At 44.3% G+C, this 19,740-nt stretch overlaps 1 protein-coding gene across 8 annotated transcripts in view; it reads left to right on the top strand.

Annotated features, from left to right (window-relative positions):
- KIAA1549 (KIAA1549 ortholog) overlaps nt 1-19,740 on the top strand; it is a 158,107-nt gene that overhangs the window by 62,959 nt on the left and 75,408 nt on the right. For 7 of the 8 annotated variants that reach the window (XR_010127000.1, XR_008503730.2, XR_010126998.1 and 4 more), the window contains exons 2-8: nt 741-3,434; nt 7,683-7,771; nt 8,877-9,054; nt 11,056-11,186; nt 13,071-13,254; nt 15,074-15,133; nt 16,513-16,661. Coding sequence is in view for 4 of the 8 variants with exons in the window: in XM_054495660.2 (XP_054351635.1) it covers nt 741-3,434; nt 7,683-7,771; nt 8,877-9,054; nt 11,056-11,186; nt 13,071-13,254; nt 15,074-15,133; nt 16,513-16,661 (3,485 nt within the window). In the remaining 4 variants the exon portion in view is untranslated. The remainder of the gene's footprint in view (nt 1-740; nt 3,435-7,682; nt 7,772-8,876; nt 9,055-11,055; nt 11,187-13,070; nt 13,255-15,073; nt 15,134-16,512; nt 16,662-19,740) is intronic. The other variant, XM_063667866.1, reaches the window with a different exon arrangement.

The raw sequence follows: 19,740 nt of genomic DNA, 5'->3' as shown, positions 1-19,740 counted from the left end.
TGGGGAGGGGCATTCCAGGTGGGGGTGAGAATGTGCCCAGCCATGGAGGCCAGAGAGTGTTTGGGTTTGGGGCACTGCAGGTGCCAGAGCATAGCTGGGAAGGCCTGAGAGTGGGGCAGGAAATGGTGAAAGCTGAGGCTGCAGGAAGCCTGGGGCCTTCGTGTGGAAGCCTCAGCAACTGTGTTGGGGAGCACAGCTGAGGAACTGGGGAGCTCTCTTACTTGGGTAGGGAGAGATGCAATGAGTTGTCGTGTTCATTTCTCATAGCAGCCAGCTCCTATCACCGAAGAGAAAACACACAGGCTTTGGAGTCAAGGAAGCCTTATATTCAGATTCCAACTCCACTCTGTCTGGGTGGTCTTATAATTGATTTATTTACCTTCTGGAAACCTTTCTTTCCTTATGTCATAAATGAGAGAAAATGGACTAAACAGCCTCCTCTGTTTCCAGTATCCTACGGTTCTGTGGGAAAAGCTATGTAAATATGCCGTCCCCACCCCCACACATACACAGCTTAGGTAAAAACAGTGCCCAAGTTTAGGAATATTTGCAGATATTGTCCTGATGGTAATTCTGTCCATTTCTGGTTTCCAACTAGCTGTTTAACTTCTGACGGTGATTCATGGATATTTATGGTGAATGGATGTTTGTTGAATGAGTAAATTCTCATGCCTGAAACAAAACGTTAGCTGTGTGACTTCCAATGCATTGCACTAACCCAGCTCTGATTTTCTTGATAGATGAGCTCTCTCCGGAACAGCACAACCTTTCTTTATACTCCATGGAGCTCGTGCTGAAGAAAAGCACCGGGCACAGCGCTGCACAAGTGGCCTTAACAGAAACTGCTCCCGGGTCCCAGCACAGCAGTCCTCTCCATGTCACAGCCCCGCCATCTGCCACTACTTTTGATACAGCCTTTTTTAACCAAGGAAAACAGACTGAAAGTACAGCAGATCACAGCATCTTTGTGGCAACTTACATGTCAGTGACGAGTAATGAGGTGGCTGTCGATGACGATGAGATGGATAACTTTCTGCCAGATACCCACTGGACCACTCCACGGATGGTTTCTCCAATACAGTATATCACAGTCAGCCCACCAGGGCTGCCCGGGGAAGTGTTAGAACCTGTGCTCACTCCATCATTACCCATGGTTTCTTTACAAGATGAAGAAGTGACATCGGGCTGGCAGAACACAACGCGACAACCAGCGGCATATGCTGAGTCCGCCAGTCATTTCCACACCTTTCGGTCAGCTTTTCGCACCTCTGAGGGCATCGTTCCAACTCCTGGCAGGAATTTGGTGCTTTATCCTACTGATGCTTACAGTCATTTATCAAGCAGGACTCTGCCAGAGATTGTGGCTTCCCTAACAGAGGGTGTGGAAACCACCCTTTTTTTTAGCTCCCGGTCTTTAATGCCACAGCCATTAGGCGATGGCATTACTATACCGTTTCCCTCCTTGGGGGAGGTCTCACAGCCTCCAGAGGAGGTTTGGGCCACAAGTGCGGACAGATACACCGATGTGACCACCGTGTTGAGTAAAAGCCTACAAGAAACCATCTCTCCAAGAACATACCCTACTGTGACTGCATCGCACGCAGCCCTTGCATTCAGCAGGACACATTCTCCATTGCTTTCAACTCCTCTTGCATTTGTGTCCTTCTCTGCTTCACCAACTGATGTTTCATCTAACCCCTTTCTCCCTAGCGACTCCAGCAAAACATCCGAATTGCATAGCAATTCAGCCCTCCCCGGTCCTGTGGACAACACTCATATCCTGAGCCCAGTGTCCTCATTCAGACCATACACTTGGTGCGCGGCCTGCACTGTGCCTTCACCTCAGCAAGTTGTGGCCACGAGCCTCATGGAGAAAGACGTGGGATCAGGGGATGGTGCCGAGACTCTGTCCATGACTGTGCTGGAAGAAAGCAGCATCTCTCTAGTGAGTAGCGTCGTAGCAGACTTCTCTGAATTTGAAGAAGATCCTCAAGTATTTAATACGCTTTTCCCCTCCAGACCTATGGTCCCACTTTCTTCTAGATCCATGGAAATCTCAGAGACGAGTGTTGGCATTTCTGCCGAGGTGGATATGAGTAGTGTTACAATCACACAGGTTCTCCCTGCCCACAGTCGCCTGTCTGTGCCGGCATCACTTGATTCTACTGCTGGCTCCTTGTCTGTTGCTGAAACCCAAGTGACGCCATCCAGCGTGACCACTGCATTTTTCTCAGTCATCACCAGCATTCTTCTTGACTCATCTTTCTCTGTCATAGCAAACAAAAACACACCGTCGCTTGCCATCAGAGACCCGAGTGTTTTTACGCCTTATAGTCTGGTTCCTTCAGTGGAGTCTTCACTTTTCTCTGACCAAGAACGTTCCAGTTTTTCTGAGCATAAACCCGGAGGTGCTTTGGATTTTGCATCCAGCTTTTTCTCAACACCCCCGCTGGAACTCAGTGGCTCCATCTCTTCGCCTTCGGAAGCGCCTGCGTCTCTGTCTCTGATGCCGAGTGACTTGTTCCCCTTCACATCTCAGTCTTTTTCTACCTTGGTTGAGACATTTACATTGTTTGACTCTAGTGATCTGCAGTCATCTCAGCTGTCTCTTCCCAGTTCCACAAATCTTGAGTTTTCGCAGCTCCAGCCAAGTTCCGAGCTGCCTTTAAACACCATCACTTTGCTACCTAGCCGTTCTGAGGTGTCACCATGGTCAAGCTTCCCTTCTGAGTCTCTCAAGTTTGTTGAAGCGTCTATGGTTTCACTGACGGATTCAGAAGCTCATTTTACCTCAGCTTTCACTGAAACTACCTCCTATCTTGAGTCTTCACTCATTTCCCATGAATCCGCAGTCACCGCACTGGTGCCCCCCAGCTCTGAGTCTTTTGACATTTTGACTGCCGCGATTCAAGCAACATCACCATTGACCACTGTCCACACAACACCCATTTTAACTGAGTCTTCTTTGTTCTCAACTCTGACACCTCCTGACGACCAAATCAGTGCTCTAGACGGTCACGTGTCTGTCCTGGACTCTTTCTCCAAAGCCATTCCCACTGGTACGGTGTTAATCACTGACGCGTACCTGCCATCAGGATCCTCGTTTGTTTCTGAAGCAACCCCCTTCCCTCTGCCCACAGAGCTGACCGTCGTGGGCCTATCACTCACACCCACCGAGGTGCCACTGAACACCTCCACGGAAGTGAGCACAACCAGCACTGGTGCTGCCACTGGTGGTCCCCTCGACTCCACCCTGATGAGCGACGCCGCAAGTCAGAGCCCCCCAGAGAGCAGTGCTGCTCCTCCCCTGCCGTCCCTGCGTCCCGTGACCGCCTTCACTCTCGAAGCAACAGTCGACACACCAACACTGGCCACCGCCAAGCCGCCATATGTTTGTGATATCACAGTCCCCGATGCCTATCTGATCACAACTGGTAAGGCCCAGCTTCCTGCTGCCTCTGTGGGGTGGGCGATCTTTCTAAGGAGCTTGTGTGCAGTGCCTGTGAGGCTTGGAGCTTCATGGTTAAGAGCAGAGGCGCTGGGCTCAGTTAACTCCCAGGTAGCACTCCTACGCTTACCTCCTGCGAGTTCTCAGGACAGTTATTTATCCTTTCTAATCGTCTGCTACCTCACCCATTAAACAAGGAGCTTAGTTAAACCTGCTTCATTGGGCTGTTGTTCAGATGTAAATGCATTAGTCCCTGCAGAACACTCAGCCCCTGCCTAGTACGTCAGAGGCAGGCACGGGATGATGCATATTAGTCAGCAGTCACAAGGAGAATAAATATTAGAACAAATACAAGAACTAAACAAGCCTTGGAAGTTCTTGGTAGGATCTTTGTCCTACCATAACCCAGTAGGTGCATGGATGACATAGTTTAAACAAAATACTTTTTTGTTTAATTCAAGCAATGAGTTGGGCAACTGTGTAAGGGCAACCCTTGCAATTTCTTACTCATTTACTCTTCTTACTTTTCCTTGAAAGGAGACTGCACTTTGCTCTCCTAGGTCCCTGTAAATGCTCCTTGGGTCCCGAGGAAAGAAAAGTAAAGTGACTCTTTGCTCTCATAGCTCCCTGTAAATGCTACTTGGGTCCCGAGGAAAGAAGAGTTGAGTGACTAAATATCCTCTGAATCCAGTCTCAGCCTTTGGTCTACTCCCCACCGCAGCCTGGGTTGCTAGCAGACTGGCCAGCAGCTTCCCTTGCAGTTGCATGGCTGCTGTGGCCGCGTGGAGCTGGCGCCCACCTGAGGGCATGCCTGACAGGTAGACTGATTTCAAGGGTCATGTCCCGTGACGGTGGCCCGCTTGGTCAGGGTCTCTGCATTTTTCCCCATGAGACATGACAGGTGTGTGTGGTCTCGAGGGCCATGACTGTGCTGAACCACAGCCTGGTGGCGACGAGCAGCCTGTCCTCTGTTTTGATTTTGGTAGGAGTGGAGGACAAATGAAAAAGGGGATGAAAACGGCAGAAGAGGTAGAGGAGGAGTGGGGTGGAGTGGACTAGGAAGGAGAGGAGCAGAGAATGTGGAAGGGGGAGAAGGAGGAGAACACGCTGAGTATTTTCCTCTCTGTGGTCGGGGTTGCTGGGAGCCTCTGCTCACTGTGACAGTGCCACATCCCTCTGAGCAGGTGGGAGCGAGGATCCTGATGGCAGGTGCGTGTCAGTGATCAACACCGTACCAGTGGGAATGGCTTTGGAGAATGAGGCCAGGACAGCTTTTGCTCCCCACACGCCAAAGGGAAACATTCGTTATTCCACATGACAAGTAATGATTGAGCACCTAGTATGTGTGAGGTGCTTCTGGAAGCTTCTAGCGATATACAGATAGGTAAGACAGGGCCCTCCTGTGAGCAGCTCAGGGCCTAGGAGGACGGTACTGAGCCACAGAGTAATAGCGGTTACTGTGGAGTTCTCCAAGAGTGGCTATTTGGGATAATCAGAGACGGGTTTGGAAGAATGTGAAATTGGAGATTCCCAAAAAAGGAAAAGTAGAATGTTGTCATCTGGGGATGAAGAGAAAGTGTCTTCTGGGGGAGGAGACAGTCATCATGGCTGGAGATTAGGCATTGTGATGGGAGGAGCAGGTAATTATTCTTGGAAATGTGGTTGGAACAAAATCATGAACTTGAATCTCAAGATTAGAGCAGTCCAGGGAGGAGGGAAAAGAGTTTCTCATGCTCATAATACTTTTCTTCCTTCTTACAAAATTATTACAAAGTAGGTACAAAATTGTTACAAAGTGGTCAGTTGTAAGCAGCTTATTTAAAGAGTTACTGAAAGCTTCTTTAGGAGTCCTCATAGCTGGATTTAACTTTCATATGTGGTATACACTTAATGACATTTGGTGCCTTTATTAGGTATCGATGTATTTTTAAGAGCTTTTTGGAGTAAAATTCAGCCATTGTAAGTACACTTGAACAGTTTCTGTAAATGTCCAGGGTTGTGTGTAAGTGTTCATGCTGTTAAATTGTGTCTTTTAGCGGAGATAAGTGCCATTTTTGTTCCCGGTGATACCTTTGACTCAGAGGAAGTGTTGGCTCATTTCTCACCTTTGCTTAGATTGGACCTTGCTGTCCTTTTCATAGTTATCCGTTAGTGAGAGAGTGCGACGAGGGGGTTGAGGTGACTCTGCGTACCCCTGAAAGGATTCTTCCTGTGTGCTCTGTGATGATAAAGCAGAGCCCCTCTGGGTGCTGGGGGTCTGCGATGGCGGAGGAAGCACTTGCCTGCACGCGCCCTGGGAGGCGTGAGCCGCGCTTCCACCGAGGGCCTTTCTGACCCTTCGCTGCCTCTGGAAGTCTCTGTCACCTCTCTTCTCTTAGCTCTGGGAAACATTCATTTAGCAAAAGATCTGTAAGATATTTGTTTGCTGATGATCCCTTTTCCCAAAGACTGGTGTCCTCATATCCTAATGTTGCAGTTTTATAGCTTTCTCAGATTCCCTGGAGAAAGTGGAGGTCATAGTGGTGGCTGTGGGGACTTTGCAGAGTGGCATTTAGACCGATGATGTCTTTAGCTGTGTGGGGCTGCTTACAATGTGTTCTTCCTGCTTTCCTCTTTAGGGGTTTTCTGTTTCTGACTTCCCATTGTTTCTCTGTTTCCCCCAAGTTTAGCTCTTGCCTCCCTCCCTCCCTCCCTTCCTTCCTTCTTTCCTTCCCCCTCTTCTCCCTCCCTCCTCCTTTTCTGTCCCCTCCTCCTTCCCGTCTCCCTCCTCCCTCATTTCTCCTTCCCTCTTCGTTTCCTTCCTTAAATAAGGCATCTTTCCTTCTTTCCACTCTTCCCCTTTTCCTTCCTACTCATTTTATCTTTCCCTTTCAGATCTATGGCATAGTCCAACCCACTTGGAGCCTATGTGGGCCATGCAGAGTTGGCCGCTGGGGTGACTCAGCAAGGTGGCTTGGGGCTGTGGATTTGTTCCAATGGTCTCATAAACTAAAAAAGGAGCCCCTGCCCACCTTTAAAAAAAATTCAGATCACTGATTCCTAGAAAAAAACAATCAAATATAACTTAAACATTTGTGTTTTAAAGAATGAAGAATACAGAGTGATTCTGTCTCCACTTTAAAAAATTAAAATCAGGAAATGGAAAACAATGATAATATCAAGTGTACTCTAATTTTGCATAATGGGAAGTTGACAGAAGAGGAGAGAAAAAATAGGAAAAAGAAGAACACACTTACTAAATACTGAGAGACAGGCTTACTTGTTAGTATAGATTTTTAAATGGAACTTTTAAAATATGAAAACAGTTAAACAGAACTAGACTTTGGTTATGAGAAATATTTTATTTCCTACATAAAATTTTAGTATATGGGAATTGTGGAATTTGTTTTTCCCCATGATTAGTGGTAAAAATTCTTCACCTTTGCCTTGAAACATTGGGGTAGGAGACCTCATTTTACAGAGGAAGATGTCATCTGTTTTTGTTGAGTAACATCTTAAGGCCTTTAAAAATGTTACTTCTGGCCAGGTGCGGTGGCTCACGTCTGTAATCCCAGCACTTTGGGAGGCCGAGGCGGGTGGATCACGAGGTCAGGAGATCGAGACCATCCTGGCTAACACGGTGAAACCCTGTCTCTACTAAAAATACAAAAAATTAGCCAGGCGTGGTGGCGGGCGCCTGTAGTCCCAGCTACTTGGGAGGCTGAGGCAGGAGAATGGCATGAACCCGGGAGGCAGAGCTTGCAGTGAGCCGAGTTTGCGCCACTGCACTCCAGCCTGGGCGACAGAGCGGGACTCTGTCTTGAAAAGCAAAGAAAAATGTTCCTTCTGAGAGCTTTTAAAGCCTCATGTTTTGTTGTCAGGGACATAGCCAAGAGACAGCCTGGAATTTGTCCAGGTGAAAATGAGAACTGGAAGCTCCTTGTCCCATGGCTGGGTCATCACTGCTGATTCCTGATCTAACCTATCTGGGGCAAAGAGGGTTTTCTTAGTGTGTTGAGCTGATGCTATGCAGAGTTGACCTGGTATCTTCAAGGTCCCCACTGCTGTTCTTCTCTAGGTAGTTAGCAGCAACTAGATCCTTAACTCCTGTTCTGTCTTGGTCTGGCCTTTATTTTACATAAAGACTTTTGGAGCTGCTAACACATTTTGGCACAGTGCTGGGGTCCAGAAGTCTGATGTGTTTGTTATTCATAATGACATGAAAACGCATTTGGTGGTTTGCTTTCATTTGCAGTGCTGGCCAGAAGAGCTGTGCAGGAGTACATCATTACAGCAATCAAAGAAGTTCTGAGGATTCACTTCAACCGTGCCGTGGAACTGAAGGTGAGTCCTGGCGGCTCAGGAGTGTGATGTCTGGTGAGACTGGGGCTGATGTGAGAGCCCCAGGTTAGAGGCAGGTGATTACGGCCATGGAATCATTCTCTTTCGTCTCTTCCCTCCTGTCTATTCCCGGTTAACTCCTGCTCATCCTCTGGATCTCCACTCCACCGTCACTGCATCGAGGAGGTCTTTCCTGATCCCACATGAGGTCAGGGTTAGTCCTTTGGGGGGATGTGTTGGCAGAGTTGGAACAAAGGGCTCTCAGACCAGAGGCAGCAGTCTGGGGTGACAGCCTTCGTGATTTTACTTCCCTTGATTCACATGAGAGGACTTGGATTCATGTTTAAATTAGATGTTAGAGTGAGTGCGGGTGCCTCTTTCTGGACATTTGGTAGGATAGAGATGGAGATCCAAATCTTTTAGACTGGATCCCATGCCGGTGCCACTTCTCCTCAATGATTCCAGAAAGCCACAGTCCATCTAGAGCAGAGCCATCCGGAACCAGAACCGTGCCCCACGTGTGGCGATGCAGCAGTGAAATGGGGCTCGTCCAAACCGAGATGGGCTGTGGGTGGAAAATACATACCAGACTTGAAAAATGCAGTGAAGAAAGGAGTGTAGAATATCTCATTAATAGTGTTTTGTATTGACTTCATGTTGAAATGATATTTTAGATATATTATGTATTTAATATATCTAAATGTATTTAAATGTAAAATGTATTTAAAATTAATTTCACCTGTTCTTATGTTTTTTAATGTGACCACTAGAAATTTTTAAATTGCATATTTATTTTGTACAGTGCTGCTCAATAGGATAAGTACCCCTTTCTATGTGTTTTAAATACAACAAACAGCTTGAATGCCCTATAACTCATTATTCAGTTCATATTTCTGACTGTTTTTTCTTGCTGCTCTCATAATTTTGTGCTATTTTTGCAAAGGTTGGCAGAGAGTAAAAGCAGTAACTAAAATAAAATTTTGATTATCCTTGATGCACTACCCCTTCATTCGAAACTACCAGTTTTTTTAGTTTATAATTTTTTATTTTTGTATCTAACACAACTTCCTTTAAGTTTGAATTGTCTTTGTATTTCTTATTTCCCTAGGTTTATGAACTATTTACTGACTTCACTTTTCTGGTAACATCCGGTCCTTTCGTTTACACGGCAATATCCGTCATAAATGTGCTTATAAACAGTAAGCTTGTGCGTGACCAGACTCCTTTAATCCTGTCTGTGAAACCTTCTTTCCTTGTGCCAGAGTCCAGGTTCCAAGTTCAAACAGGTGAGACAGCTCAGCATAGTTGTTTTTATTTGTGAAAAGAATTTCATTTTTTTTTATATTTCTAAAATATTGGAAATCATTTTCAGAATTTATTATTATGATGATGATTTTTAGAGACAGGATCTCACTCTGTCACCCAGGCAGGAATGCAGTGGTGTGATTATAGCTCACTGTAGCTTTGAACCCTTGAGCTCGAACAATCCTCCTGCCTCAGCCTCCTGAGTAGTTAGGACTAAAAGTGTTTACCATCATGCGTGGCTAATTTTTTTTTTTAATTATTTTTTTAGGCCAGGTATGGTGGCTCACACCTGTAGTCCCACCACTTTGGGAGGCTGAGGCAGATGGATCACTTGAGTTCATGAGTTTGAGACCAGCCAGGACAGCATGATGAAACCCTGTCTCTACAAAAAATAAAAAAAATTAGACCAAATGCGATGGCTCACGCCTGTAATCTCAGCACTTTGAGAGGCTGAGACGAGCAGATCACTTGAGCTCTGGAGTTTGAGATGAGCCTGGGCAACATGGCGAAACCTCATCTCTACTAAAAATACAAAAATTAGCCAGATATGGTGGCATACGCCTGTAATCCCAGTGACTTGGGTGGCTGGGGCAGGAGAATCACTTGAACCCAGGAGGTGGAGACTGCAGTGAGACGAGATCGTGCCACTGCACTCCAGCTTGGACAACAGAGTGAGACGCTATCTCAAAAAAAAAAAAAAAAGGAATTTAAGAAAAATTATGTTTTGTAGAGATGGGGTCTTTCTAAGTTGCGCAGACTGGTCTTGAACTCCTGGGCTCAAGTGATCCTCCTGTCTTGGCCTCCCAAAGTGCTGGGATTACGGGTGTGAGCTACCACCCCCGACCTTATTATTTAACTTTTAAAAGTGTTTATAATTATGGGAAATTTCAAGCATATACAAAAGTACATAGAATAGTTTAACAGACCACCGTGTACTCATATGTCTTCAACCATTTTTCCGTTCCTAGCCAGTCTTGTTATAGCCACACCCCCATCTACCATCTACTTCCCCTCCTCTTGCACTATTTTAAAGTAAATCTCAGGCATCGTATCATCTCGCCCACACATATTTCAGCCTATATAGCCTCTAAAAGATAAAGACTTTAAACATGTATATGAAGTTAACAGTGATTTCTTTTCTTTTCTTTTTTTTGGAGCTGGAGTCTTACTCTGTTGCTCAGGCTGGAGTGCAATGGCACGATCTCTGCTCACTGCAACCTTTGCCTCCCGGGCTCAAGCAATTCTCCTGCCTGAGACTCCCAAGTGGCTGGGATTACAGGCACCCACCACCATGCCCGGCTAATTTTTGTATTTTTAGTAGAGATGGGGTTTCACCACGTTGGCCAGGCTGGTTTTGAACTCCTGATCTCAAATGATCTGCCCGCCTCAGCCTCCCAAAGTGCTGGGATTACAGGTGTGAGCCGCTGCACCTGGCTGTTAACAGTAATTTCTAAATATCATATTTAACTTTTCATTGTGGACATGTTCAAACATTTAAAAAAGTAGAGAGTAATATACTAAGTCTACATATACCCATGGTTAAGCTTAAAAAAAATTTATCAACATCACCAATTTTGTTTCATCTATCCCCCATGAATGTTTTTGTGGACACTAGAGTGTTTTCAAGCAATGCCAGATATCATGTCATTTCACCCATAAATATTCAAGAATTCATCTACAATGAATTTATATATGTTTGAAATGTTTCCATCCATTGTGTCTTTTGATACTCAAATTCTAATCTTAGGTATTTTTCATTTTAAAATGATACCAGTCACCTTCACATCGCATGTCTTCATTTACTGCAAAGTTGCTTTTTACATTTCCGTGAGAAAATACGTAGAAATTGCACATCACAGTACTTAATCACATACTATGGATGAATTAGTTGATTTAGATACTATGTTTCTCTCTCTTGATTCCTTAATACTTCAGAAACACAAACACCTCATTCGTGGGACTTTGATTGCTTTTCTTTTCAGTACTTCAGTTTGTGCCTCCGAGTGTGGATACTGGCTTCTGCAACTTCACCCAGCGCATCGAGAAAGGCCTAATGACAGCTCTCTTTGAAGTGAGAAAACACCACCAGGGAACATATAACCTCACGGTGCAGGTGAGAATATCACTGAATGCAGAGCACAAGGCTTTAGCCCCTGAAGGGGAAATTGTTCCACATTGTTTAAGATGTGCTTAACTCTTATTCCCTCCAGTGGCAGAAACCCAGTTTATCTGAGTCGGGATTGATCTATTCCTGTGGCGTAGGGTCGGCATAGCGTGCACAGTCTGAGCATCTTTGAGGGTTGCAGAGTAGCTGATACCCAGGGATCTCAGATATGGTGAGCTGAAGAAACATGACCATATTCAGGAAATTCAAGAATTACCTAGAAAGGAATGGTATCAACCTAAATATCCAGTGGGGGAATGCCTACCCATACTGTTGTTTCCATATAGCTACTAAGAACGGGTGTTGTATGTATCATATGGAAACTGCTGATGTTTTTATATTTCTTTGATTTTTTTCCCTCTACATTCTTTCCTCTCTCTTTCCAAAATGGATGTTAAAATAGATTTTGGTGCTCCTGGATCCACTTTCCATGTTTCTTATTTTTTCCTCATATTTTCCATCTCTTTATTACTCTGTTTTTACAGATTTACTAAATGTTGTCCTCCAAGTCATGAATTTAATCCTTAGCTGTGTCGATTATGTTATGCAATCCCTCTATTGAATTTTTAAGCTTTTTGTTCATTGTTCTTTGCTCCATTTTCATCGTAGGCTTTCCTGCGATGATGCAGTGTCGCCTTAAAAGTCTCTGAGGATGTTAATTAGAATTGTTAAAATGTGTCTTCTGTTTCCTAAGTCATTCCTGTTTTCTCTGCAGTCCTTGCTCTGCGTATTGATCTCGGTGCTTTGCTTTTGTGCTGTTAGTTTCTGTAAATCTGGAGACTGTTGGTTTGTTGTTAGGAATGAAGAACCAAGTTGTTCATTTTAGTAGCTGGCACAGCTTTCCCCTTGAGCTGTGGGGATCTCTTTCTACGTCAGCTCCATCTCCTGGTGGGAAAATTCGTCAGAGCACTGGGTCCGGGGCGGAATATGTCAGCGTGGGCTTCTCTCTGGGTGCAGTGTGTGGTCAGAGACAAGCAGACAGGGAACACCCTCCTTCCAGCGTCTAGATAAAGAGGCTCTTCCCAGGGGACGGGGCACTTTAGTGTGTGTCTCAGGGCAGGGCTAGCTGCGTTTTCATTCATTTTCTTTCCTTCTTTGTCTCTGGTGTGCACGGGAGTTATCTTAGCCTCTGCCCACCTTCTTGGTTAGGGCCCAGACCCACCATAGTCTTCTTAGGCAGGGGTTTGTTTTCCTCAGGGAGCAGTCTTGTTCTGGGTGAGGGCCTGGCTGCTGCTAGCACCTCTGTTGGCCTGGGTGTGGCAGGACGGAGGAGGAAGGCAATGCACTCAGTTCTTCGGCACAGCCTTGTAATTAATTATACTGATTACCACTGCGTAGCCTGCTCTTGGTCTCATTCCTGCTCTCTGCCACAGAGCCCCTCCTGGTCCTCTTGGAGAGCGTGGCCCTTGGCTCTGCTGCAGCCCATGCTTGTGTATGTTTTGGATTCTGGCTTTCTCTGTTCTGGTTTACATCAGTCCGATCCCATCCTTTCTCCATCCCCCAGAGGTTTGACAGAATCTGTAGTTTTCTTCCATTCTCAGTGCTGTTGTGGATTTATTCCCCTTTGTTCAGCTTATTCTTATTTCAGTGGGATTTGGGGTGGGAGGAGCTGTACATGTGCTCAGTTCATCACTTAATGTAAGAAACATTTTCAATAAACTGAGCAGTTAAACTTTTACAAAAGGGAACCAGGTTAGAAAGCCAGTTATGTTTCCTTTAAAAACTTTACCTCCTTTAAAAAAATCGGCGAGAGGACCTGTGAGAGAGAAATCATGGTTAAGCTTTCAGCAGAATGTTTTATTATAGAAGCTTATTCTGACTTCATTCTTTCAGATCTTGAATATCACCGTCAGTTCCTCAAGGGTGACTCCTCGGCGGGGCCCGGTGAATATCATTTTTGCGGTTAAAAGCACACAGGGATTTTTGAATGGGTCGGAAGTGAGCGAGCTGCTCAGAAACTTGAGTGTGGTGGAGTTCAGTTTCTATCTGGGATACCCAGTGCTGCAGATTGCAGAGCGTGAGTACGACCCTCTTGGACATGCTGGGGAGGTGATGGCGGGCATTTTTGGTGGAAAACCTCTTCTTAAAATTTTTTTAGTTTTTTAAAATACTTGATTTTTTAAAAATTATTTTTCCATAAGATGTTGGGGTACAGATGGTATTTGGTTGCACGAGTAAGTTATTTAGTGGTGATTTTTGAGATCCTGGTGCACCCATCACCCGAGCAGTATACACTGCTCCATATTTGTAGTCTTTTATCCCTCCCCACGCCACTTTTTCCCCCAAGTCTCCAAAGTCCATTGTATCATTCTTATGCCTTTGTGTCCTCATAGCTTAGCTCCCACGTATCAGTGAGAACATATGATGTTTGGTTTTCCATTCCTGAATTATTTCATTAGAATAATAGTAAAACACTTGATTTTTTTAGTGAAGTTTTTGGATTCACAGCAGATAAGATCGGAGGGTTCACAGATTTCCCATATACCTCCTGCTTCCACACATTCATAACCTCCATTATCAGCATCCCCCAGCACAGTGGCCCATTTGTTATGGTGATCAACCTGCATTGACACATCATCATCCATAGCCCATAGTTTACATTCAGGTTCACCCTGGGTGTCGTGCATTCTGTGGGTTTGAACAAATGTGTAATGACATGCAAATGGCATGGATTCTCCATTTTAGTATCATACAGAGTATTTTCACCTGGACCACTTTTTTTCAAATGAAGTACCTGATTTGAGTGCCAGAATATAAATCTGATAAAATTGGCTTCAGGCCAGATGGGTCTGCAGAGCCCTGCTCACTCACTGTGCCTGACTTTATTATTTGGAGAGTAAAGGGGTACTATCAAAAAGTACACAAGTTCTGGAAAAGGCATAACTTAGGGAGCACAAATCTGTGGTTGTCAGAGCTTAAGGGCCGCAGGAAAGTTTGACTATAAAAGGGTAGCAGAAGGCAGTGTTTTGGGGGTTGTGAAACTGTTCTATATCTTCATTGTGGTGATGATTATGTGAATATATACCCATTTATCAAAACCCATAAAACTGTATACTGAAAAGAGTGACATTTACTGTGTAAATTTTAAAATAAAAACAATAAGTAGAAACACGAAACCTTTCTTCCTGACTGCATTGCGACTAGGTTCACAATGCAAATGGAGGCAGTGGGGGAAAGGGGAGACATTTATTTAAAAAAAAAAAAAAAAAAGGTAGATTCCAGAGTTGAAGTCAGGCCAAAAAATTCAAATTCTTTTTCAAAATGAAACAACCAAATGGCCTAATGATTCGTAATGTATTTTAGTGTATTGTTAATTAAATTAAAAAGAATAACTTTACAGAGGTTATTCTATATGAAAGTAGACAGAGATAAAGCTGTTATTTACAAAGAGCCGCTTTCAGTTGTGCTCAGTGTGTGTATGGCTAAAATGAGGATGCCGGACGGCGGGGCACACTGGCTGGCCCTGGGCAGGTCGACGCGTGTGGTCACTTTACCCTGAGACCTTGTTGGGAAAGCCAGGGCTCTGAGGGGCACGGTGTGAACATGCATTGCTGTGGAACAGTGACATTCAAAGGAGAACTTGCCGGTGACCTCTCTGTGAAGCAGTGTCCTGTGACATAGCTGGAGCCGGCCCTCCCTTTCTTTTTATCTCTCTCTTTTTCCTTGAGACTAATGTGTTCAGAAATTGCTACCGTCCACGTCCTTACGCTAATCTGACATTTTGTTCTTTCATATTTAGAGCTAAATAGTAAAGACAATGTGTTGGGACTTTGTTATAAACATGGCTTTGTTTTTACAGATTTTTTTCTCCTTCCCTAATTCTTTCCCTTTTGTAGCCTTCCAGTATCCACAGCTCAACTTATCTCAGTTGCTGAAGTCCTCTTGGGTCAGAACAGGTATGTTTAACTTATGTAATATTTTGGGAACTGTAAGGAGAAGAAGTCTATGCAGGCGTATTGAGAATGTTGCTGCCTTTCTTGTTTCCTAAATTTAGGGCAAAATGTACCTTACATTCTTGGCAAAGAATGAATGGAAAGGGATTCAAATTTGGCTGTGGGAATGTATCCCACTGAGTTATAGAACAAAAAGGACTACTTTCTTTAAAATTCATACATCAAGTTCAGGGCAGAGTCTAACAGGAACTGACAATCTTCTGACCCAGAACAGGGTGAGGTTCAGAAGCAAGGATCTCTCTCTCGTTTTATTTTTTTTTCTAAAAGTGTTATTTGTTTAGTTTAATAAAGACAAGCAGGATGGCTTGGCACCTGGGAAGCTTTTTTTTTTTTTTTTTTGTCTTAGGGGAGTGGGTCAGGTATTTAGAGGTATGGCATTGCAGTTAAAGGCCTTTCTAACCTAGTGCACAAAAGTCTGAACAGTAGTTACGTACTCACCAGCTGTCCAGTGTGCATGCAGCACAGGAACTAGCTGGGCACGAGAGAGCATGTGGGGTGGTGATAGTCGCCATTCACGGGGTTCCTGCACCTTGCAAGTTCTCCTTGCTGAACGCACAGCATCCCACGTCAAGGCCCTACTGCTTTGCGTGGTGCCATCAGCGGTGTTTTCCATAGCAATTGCTTATTATTATTATTATTAAGCTTATTATTGCTTAATTGCTTATCCATAGCAATTAAGTAACTTGCCCATGGTTGTATCTCAAAGAAAACTTAAACCAGTTCTGGTTGAAAAGCACATGCTCCTTCCTCCCAGACCACGCTGGCAAGCGATTGTCTGTTGAGATCATCTTGTCTGAAGTAGATAACTAAAGATGGGCAGGCTTCCTTTTTTCAAGTTAGTTTGTGAGTCCAAGTCTCAAGGCAAGATAATGAACTCACACCAATTCCAGAAGTGTTGAGATAAGTGCAGACAAAATGTTTGATCTTGTGTAGGCGCCCTTCGCGCCAAAGCTCCTGCAGTGCTGAGTTCCTGGGACTTCTGGCCGCCAGTCTGGGTAACACTGAGAGCTTGGAGCTCTCATGGGCTGCATTTCCTGGACTCTCCCCATTCATGATCACTTTTTCTCCTTTTGATGTTTCCTGTCTAGGAATTGGCATTTTATGGCAATCTTGCATTAATTTCAAATACATATGCGCGCGCGCACGCGCGCACACACACACACACACACACACACACACACACACACACACACACACACACACACACACACACACACACACACACACACACACACACACACACACACACACACACACACACACACCCGTTTTTTTACTGCTGACTTGTTTTGGGTGCCACGTATGTTTTCATTTAAATGTAGTTCTCCTGGGCGTCGTGGAGAAGCAATTCCAGAATGAAGTGTTTCAAGCCGAGATGGAACGCAAGCTGGCCCAGCTGCTCAGCGAGGTTTCCACCAGAAGGCGGATGTGGAGAAGGGCCACTGTAGCTGCAGGAAACAGTGTGGTGCAGGTACTCCACATCAAAGGAGGGGGGGAAGGAGAGAGAGGGAGAGAGACAGCGCTTGCGTGTGAGTGCACACTCCATCTAAAACCCTGTATTTTTATGCAAATGAGAAGTGCCATGAGAAATTTCTGATTTCCACTGATCGCTATATTGGGTAGCTGCTGAATCTGGCAGCATTTCAGTTCAACTGGAGTCTAGACAAATATTTACCAAGCCCATAGTAAGTAGTAGTATAACAATAGACCTTGCGGAGCAGAGCAGAATTGTCTTACTGGGTTGCCATGTCATCACAGGACCTCGTTTATCAAATAGTAGTTTTTAATTAACAAAAATGTAGCCTGTTTGATAGAATGGTCAGTGTTACTGATAGCATCATAGCGATAAATCATTCAACTGGAAGAGACCATAGGAGAGCAGATAGAGGGAGACGTGCTGCCCTCTGCTTGAGTATTTCATCTTCTCGGCTTCCATGGTATTATGGAGTCATCAATTTCATTTTTAAATTTATTTTCTGAGCAAAATCACCTCTCTCTAGAAATTACATAGCCAATTAGAGAAATTTTGAAAAACACATGTAAAAAAATGTGTAAAGAATAAAGTGAAAATCACCTAAAATTCAACAAACCAAAGAAGATCACTGTAAACATTTCAGCATATTTCCTTCCATTCTTTTTTCCCCATGAATTCTCTAATAACATTTGGATGACACTGCATACATCCTTTTGTAGGCTCTCTTCACTTGAGCTTTTTTCTTTCTTTCTTTCTTTTTTCTTGAGACAGGGTCTCGCTCTGTCACCCAGTCTGGAGTGCAGTGCCATGATCTCAGCTCACTACAACCTCCGCCTCCTGGGTTCAAGCGATTCTTTTGCCTCAGCCTCCTGAGTGGCTGGTACTACAGGTGCCCACCACCGGAGACACCTGATTATCTCATATTACCCTAAATCTTCTTTACTTGGTAAACTGGCAGACAGGTTACAAAAGACAGATTTGTTTGAATTGAAACGTGACCCATTTAAAAATGTCCATACTCACAGAAAGTTGGAAGTTGGGGCTGTCATTAATTTTCATCTCCATATGAATTATGTGGATTTTTTTCTTTACCAACTGCTGACTTGTTGAACTACGAAAATGGGATATTTAGAGCTATGACATTTCAGAAACAGGAAACCAGGATAGAACTCTGAAGCAGGGGGTGTGGGCTGGCAGGCAGGGTGGGGAGGTGGGTGGGTTAGAGGCATTAGAGAAAAAGATGCAAATGACATTGGCTGTGGGTTGGGGGGCGGGAGCGGGGAAGTGTTGCCTAGAACTGCATCATCGTCCTCTAGCCCTTTTACCAGTGTGTCCCTCTCATCATTACTCTTTGTCCCCCTCCCGGAAATGTAGTCCTTAGGTTTCTAAAATAGTTCCTTTGCCAGATGCAGTGAGTTACAGAGAAATTTAAAAACTAATCACAATTGAGAGTAATCATTAAACAAATAAGTATCAACAAAGAATAAAAATTAGAATGAATTATAAAAGCTTTACCTTATTCAACAATCCCTGGCTTCATAGAGCCCAAGGTCTAGGTGTGAGTTAGCTTCTGCACATGCAACAGTTATAGGACACCATGAAAGTGTATAATACGGTGCGAAATTTGACATGCACGCTCCCTTAGTAGGCATGCAGGTTTGCAAAAGTGGCACATCCAGGCTAATGTGCCATCTGATAGATTGCTTATAAGCCATGCTCTGCTTCTCTTTCCCCTTAGAGTGACCAAACATGAAGATGTAGACAAGGATTTGTGTACCGTGTTACATGGCTGTTCATCAAAACTTAATTTGTAAAAGTGAAAATGTTGAAACAACCTAGATGTCCAGCAGTTGGGGAATGGGTAAATAAAATTATCGTAAATCTTTGTGTGTTGGAATTTTATGCAGTCATTTAAAAAAAAATTAGTGAGTGGTATAGAAAAATGCTCAAGTGGGCTGGGTGCAGTGGCTCACACCTCTAATCCCAGCACTTTGGGAGGCCGAGCGGGTGGATCACCTGAGGCCAGGAGTTCAAGACCAGCCTGGCCAACATGGTGAAACCTCATCTCTACTAAAAACACAAAAATTATCTGGACATGGTGGTGTGTGCCTGTAATCCCACCTCTTCAGGAGGCTGAGGCATGAGAATCACTTGAACCCGGGAGGTGGAGGTTTCAGTGAGCTAAGATCACACCAATGCACTCCAGCCTCGGGTACAGAGTAAGACTCTGTCTCAAAAAAAAAAAAAAAAAAAAAAAAAAAAAAAAACACTCAGGCTACCAAAGTATGTATGCCATGTAATCCAAATGTTAATACAGAATTCATGGAGAAAGAATAGAGGGAAAACGCTAAAATGTTTAAAGTGATTTTCTTTGGTTGGTTGAATTTTAGGTGATTTTCATTTTATTCTTTATATATTTTTTTGCATGTATTTTTCAACTTTAATTGGCTATGTAATTTCTAGAGAGATGTGATTTTGCTCAGAAAATAAATTTTGAAATTGAAAATGTTAACCAAAGTGATGATGACTCCCTAGGTTATAAGGGTTCCAGATAGGAATCTCATAGGCAGTAGTCTAGAAAGGATGCTGGGATTAGATTTTCCTGGCTTACTTTCTGCCTGGACATCTTAGTCCATTGATGTTGCCATAAAGGAATACCTGAGGCTGGGTTTGTAAAGAAAAGAGGTTTATTTGGCTCATGGTTCTTCAGGCTGTACAAAAAGCATGGTGCTGGTGTCATGGCGAGGGCCTCAGGCTGCTTCCCCTCTTGCTGGAAGGTGAAGGGAAGCCAGTGTAGAAATCACATGGCGAGAGAAGAGGTGAGAGAGAGGGGAGGGAGGTGCCAGGCTCTTTCTAACACCAACTCTCTCAGGAACTGGTAGAGCAAGAACTCATTACCTCGAGGACAGCACCAAGCCATTCATGAGGGATCTGCCTCCATGACTCAGATACCTCCCATTAGGCCCCACCACCACCATCAGGGATCACATTTCAACTGGAGAGTTGGAGGGGGTCCAACATCCAAACTGTAGCACTAGACAGACTTGTAGAATCTTTAATCAAGGTGGGTATCACT

Source organism: Pongo pygmaeus, chromosome 6 (genome assembly GCF_028885625.2).
Source record: "Pongo pygmaeus isolate AG05252 chromosome 6, NHGRI_mPonPyg2-v2.0_pri, whole genome shotgun sequence".
Lineage (NCBI taxonomy): Eukaryota > Metazoa > Chordata > Mammalia > Primates > Hominidae > Pongo > Pongo pygmaeus.
Note: the sequence above shows the minus strand (reverse complement) of the source record. Positions and strands in the feature narration are given on the sequence as shown.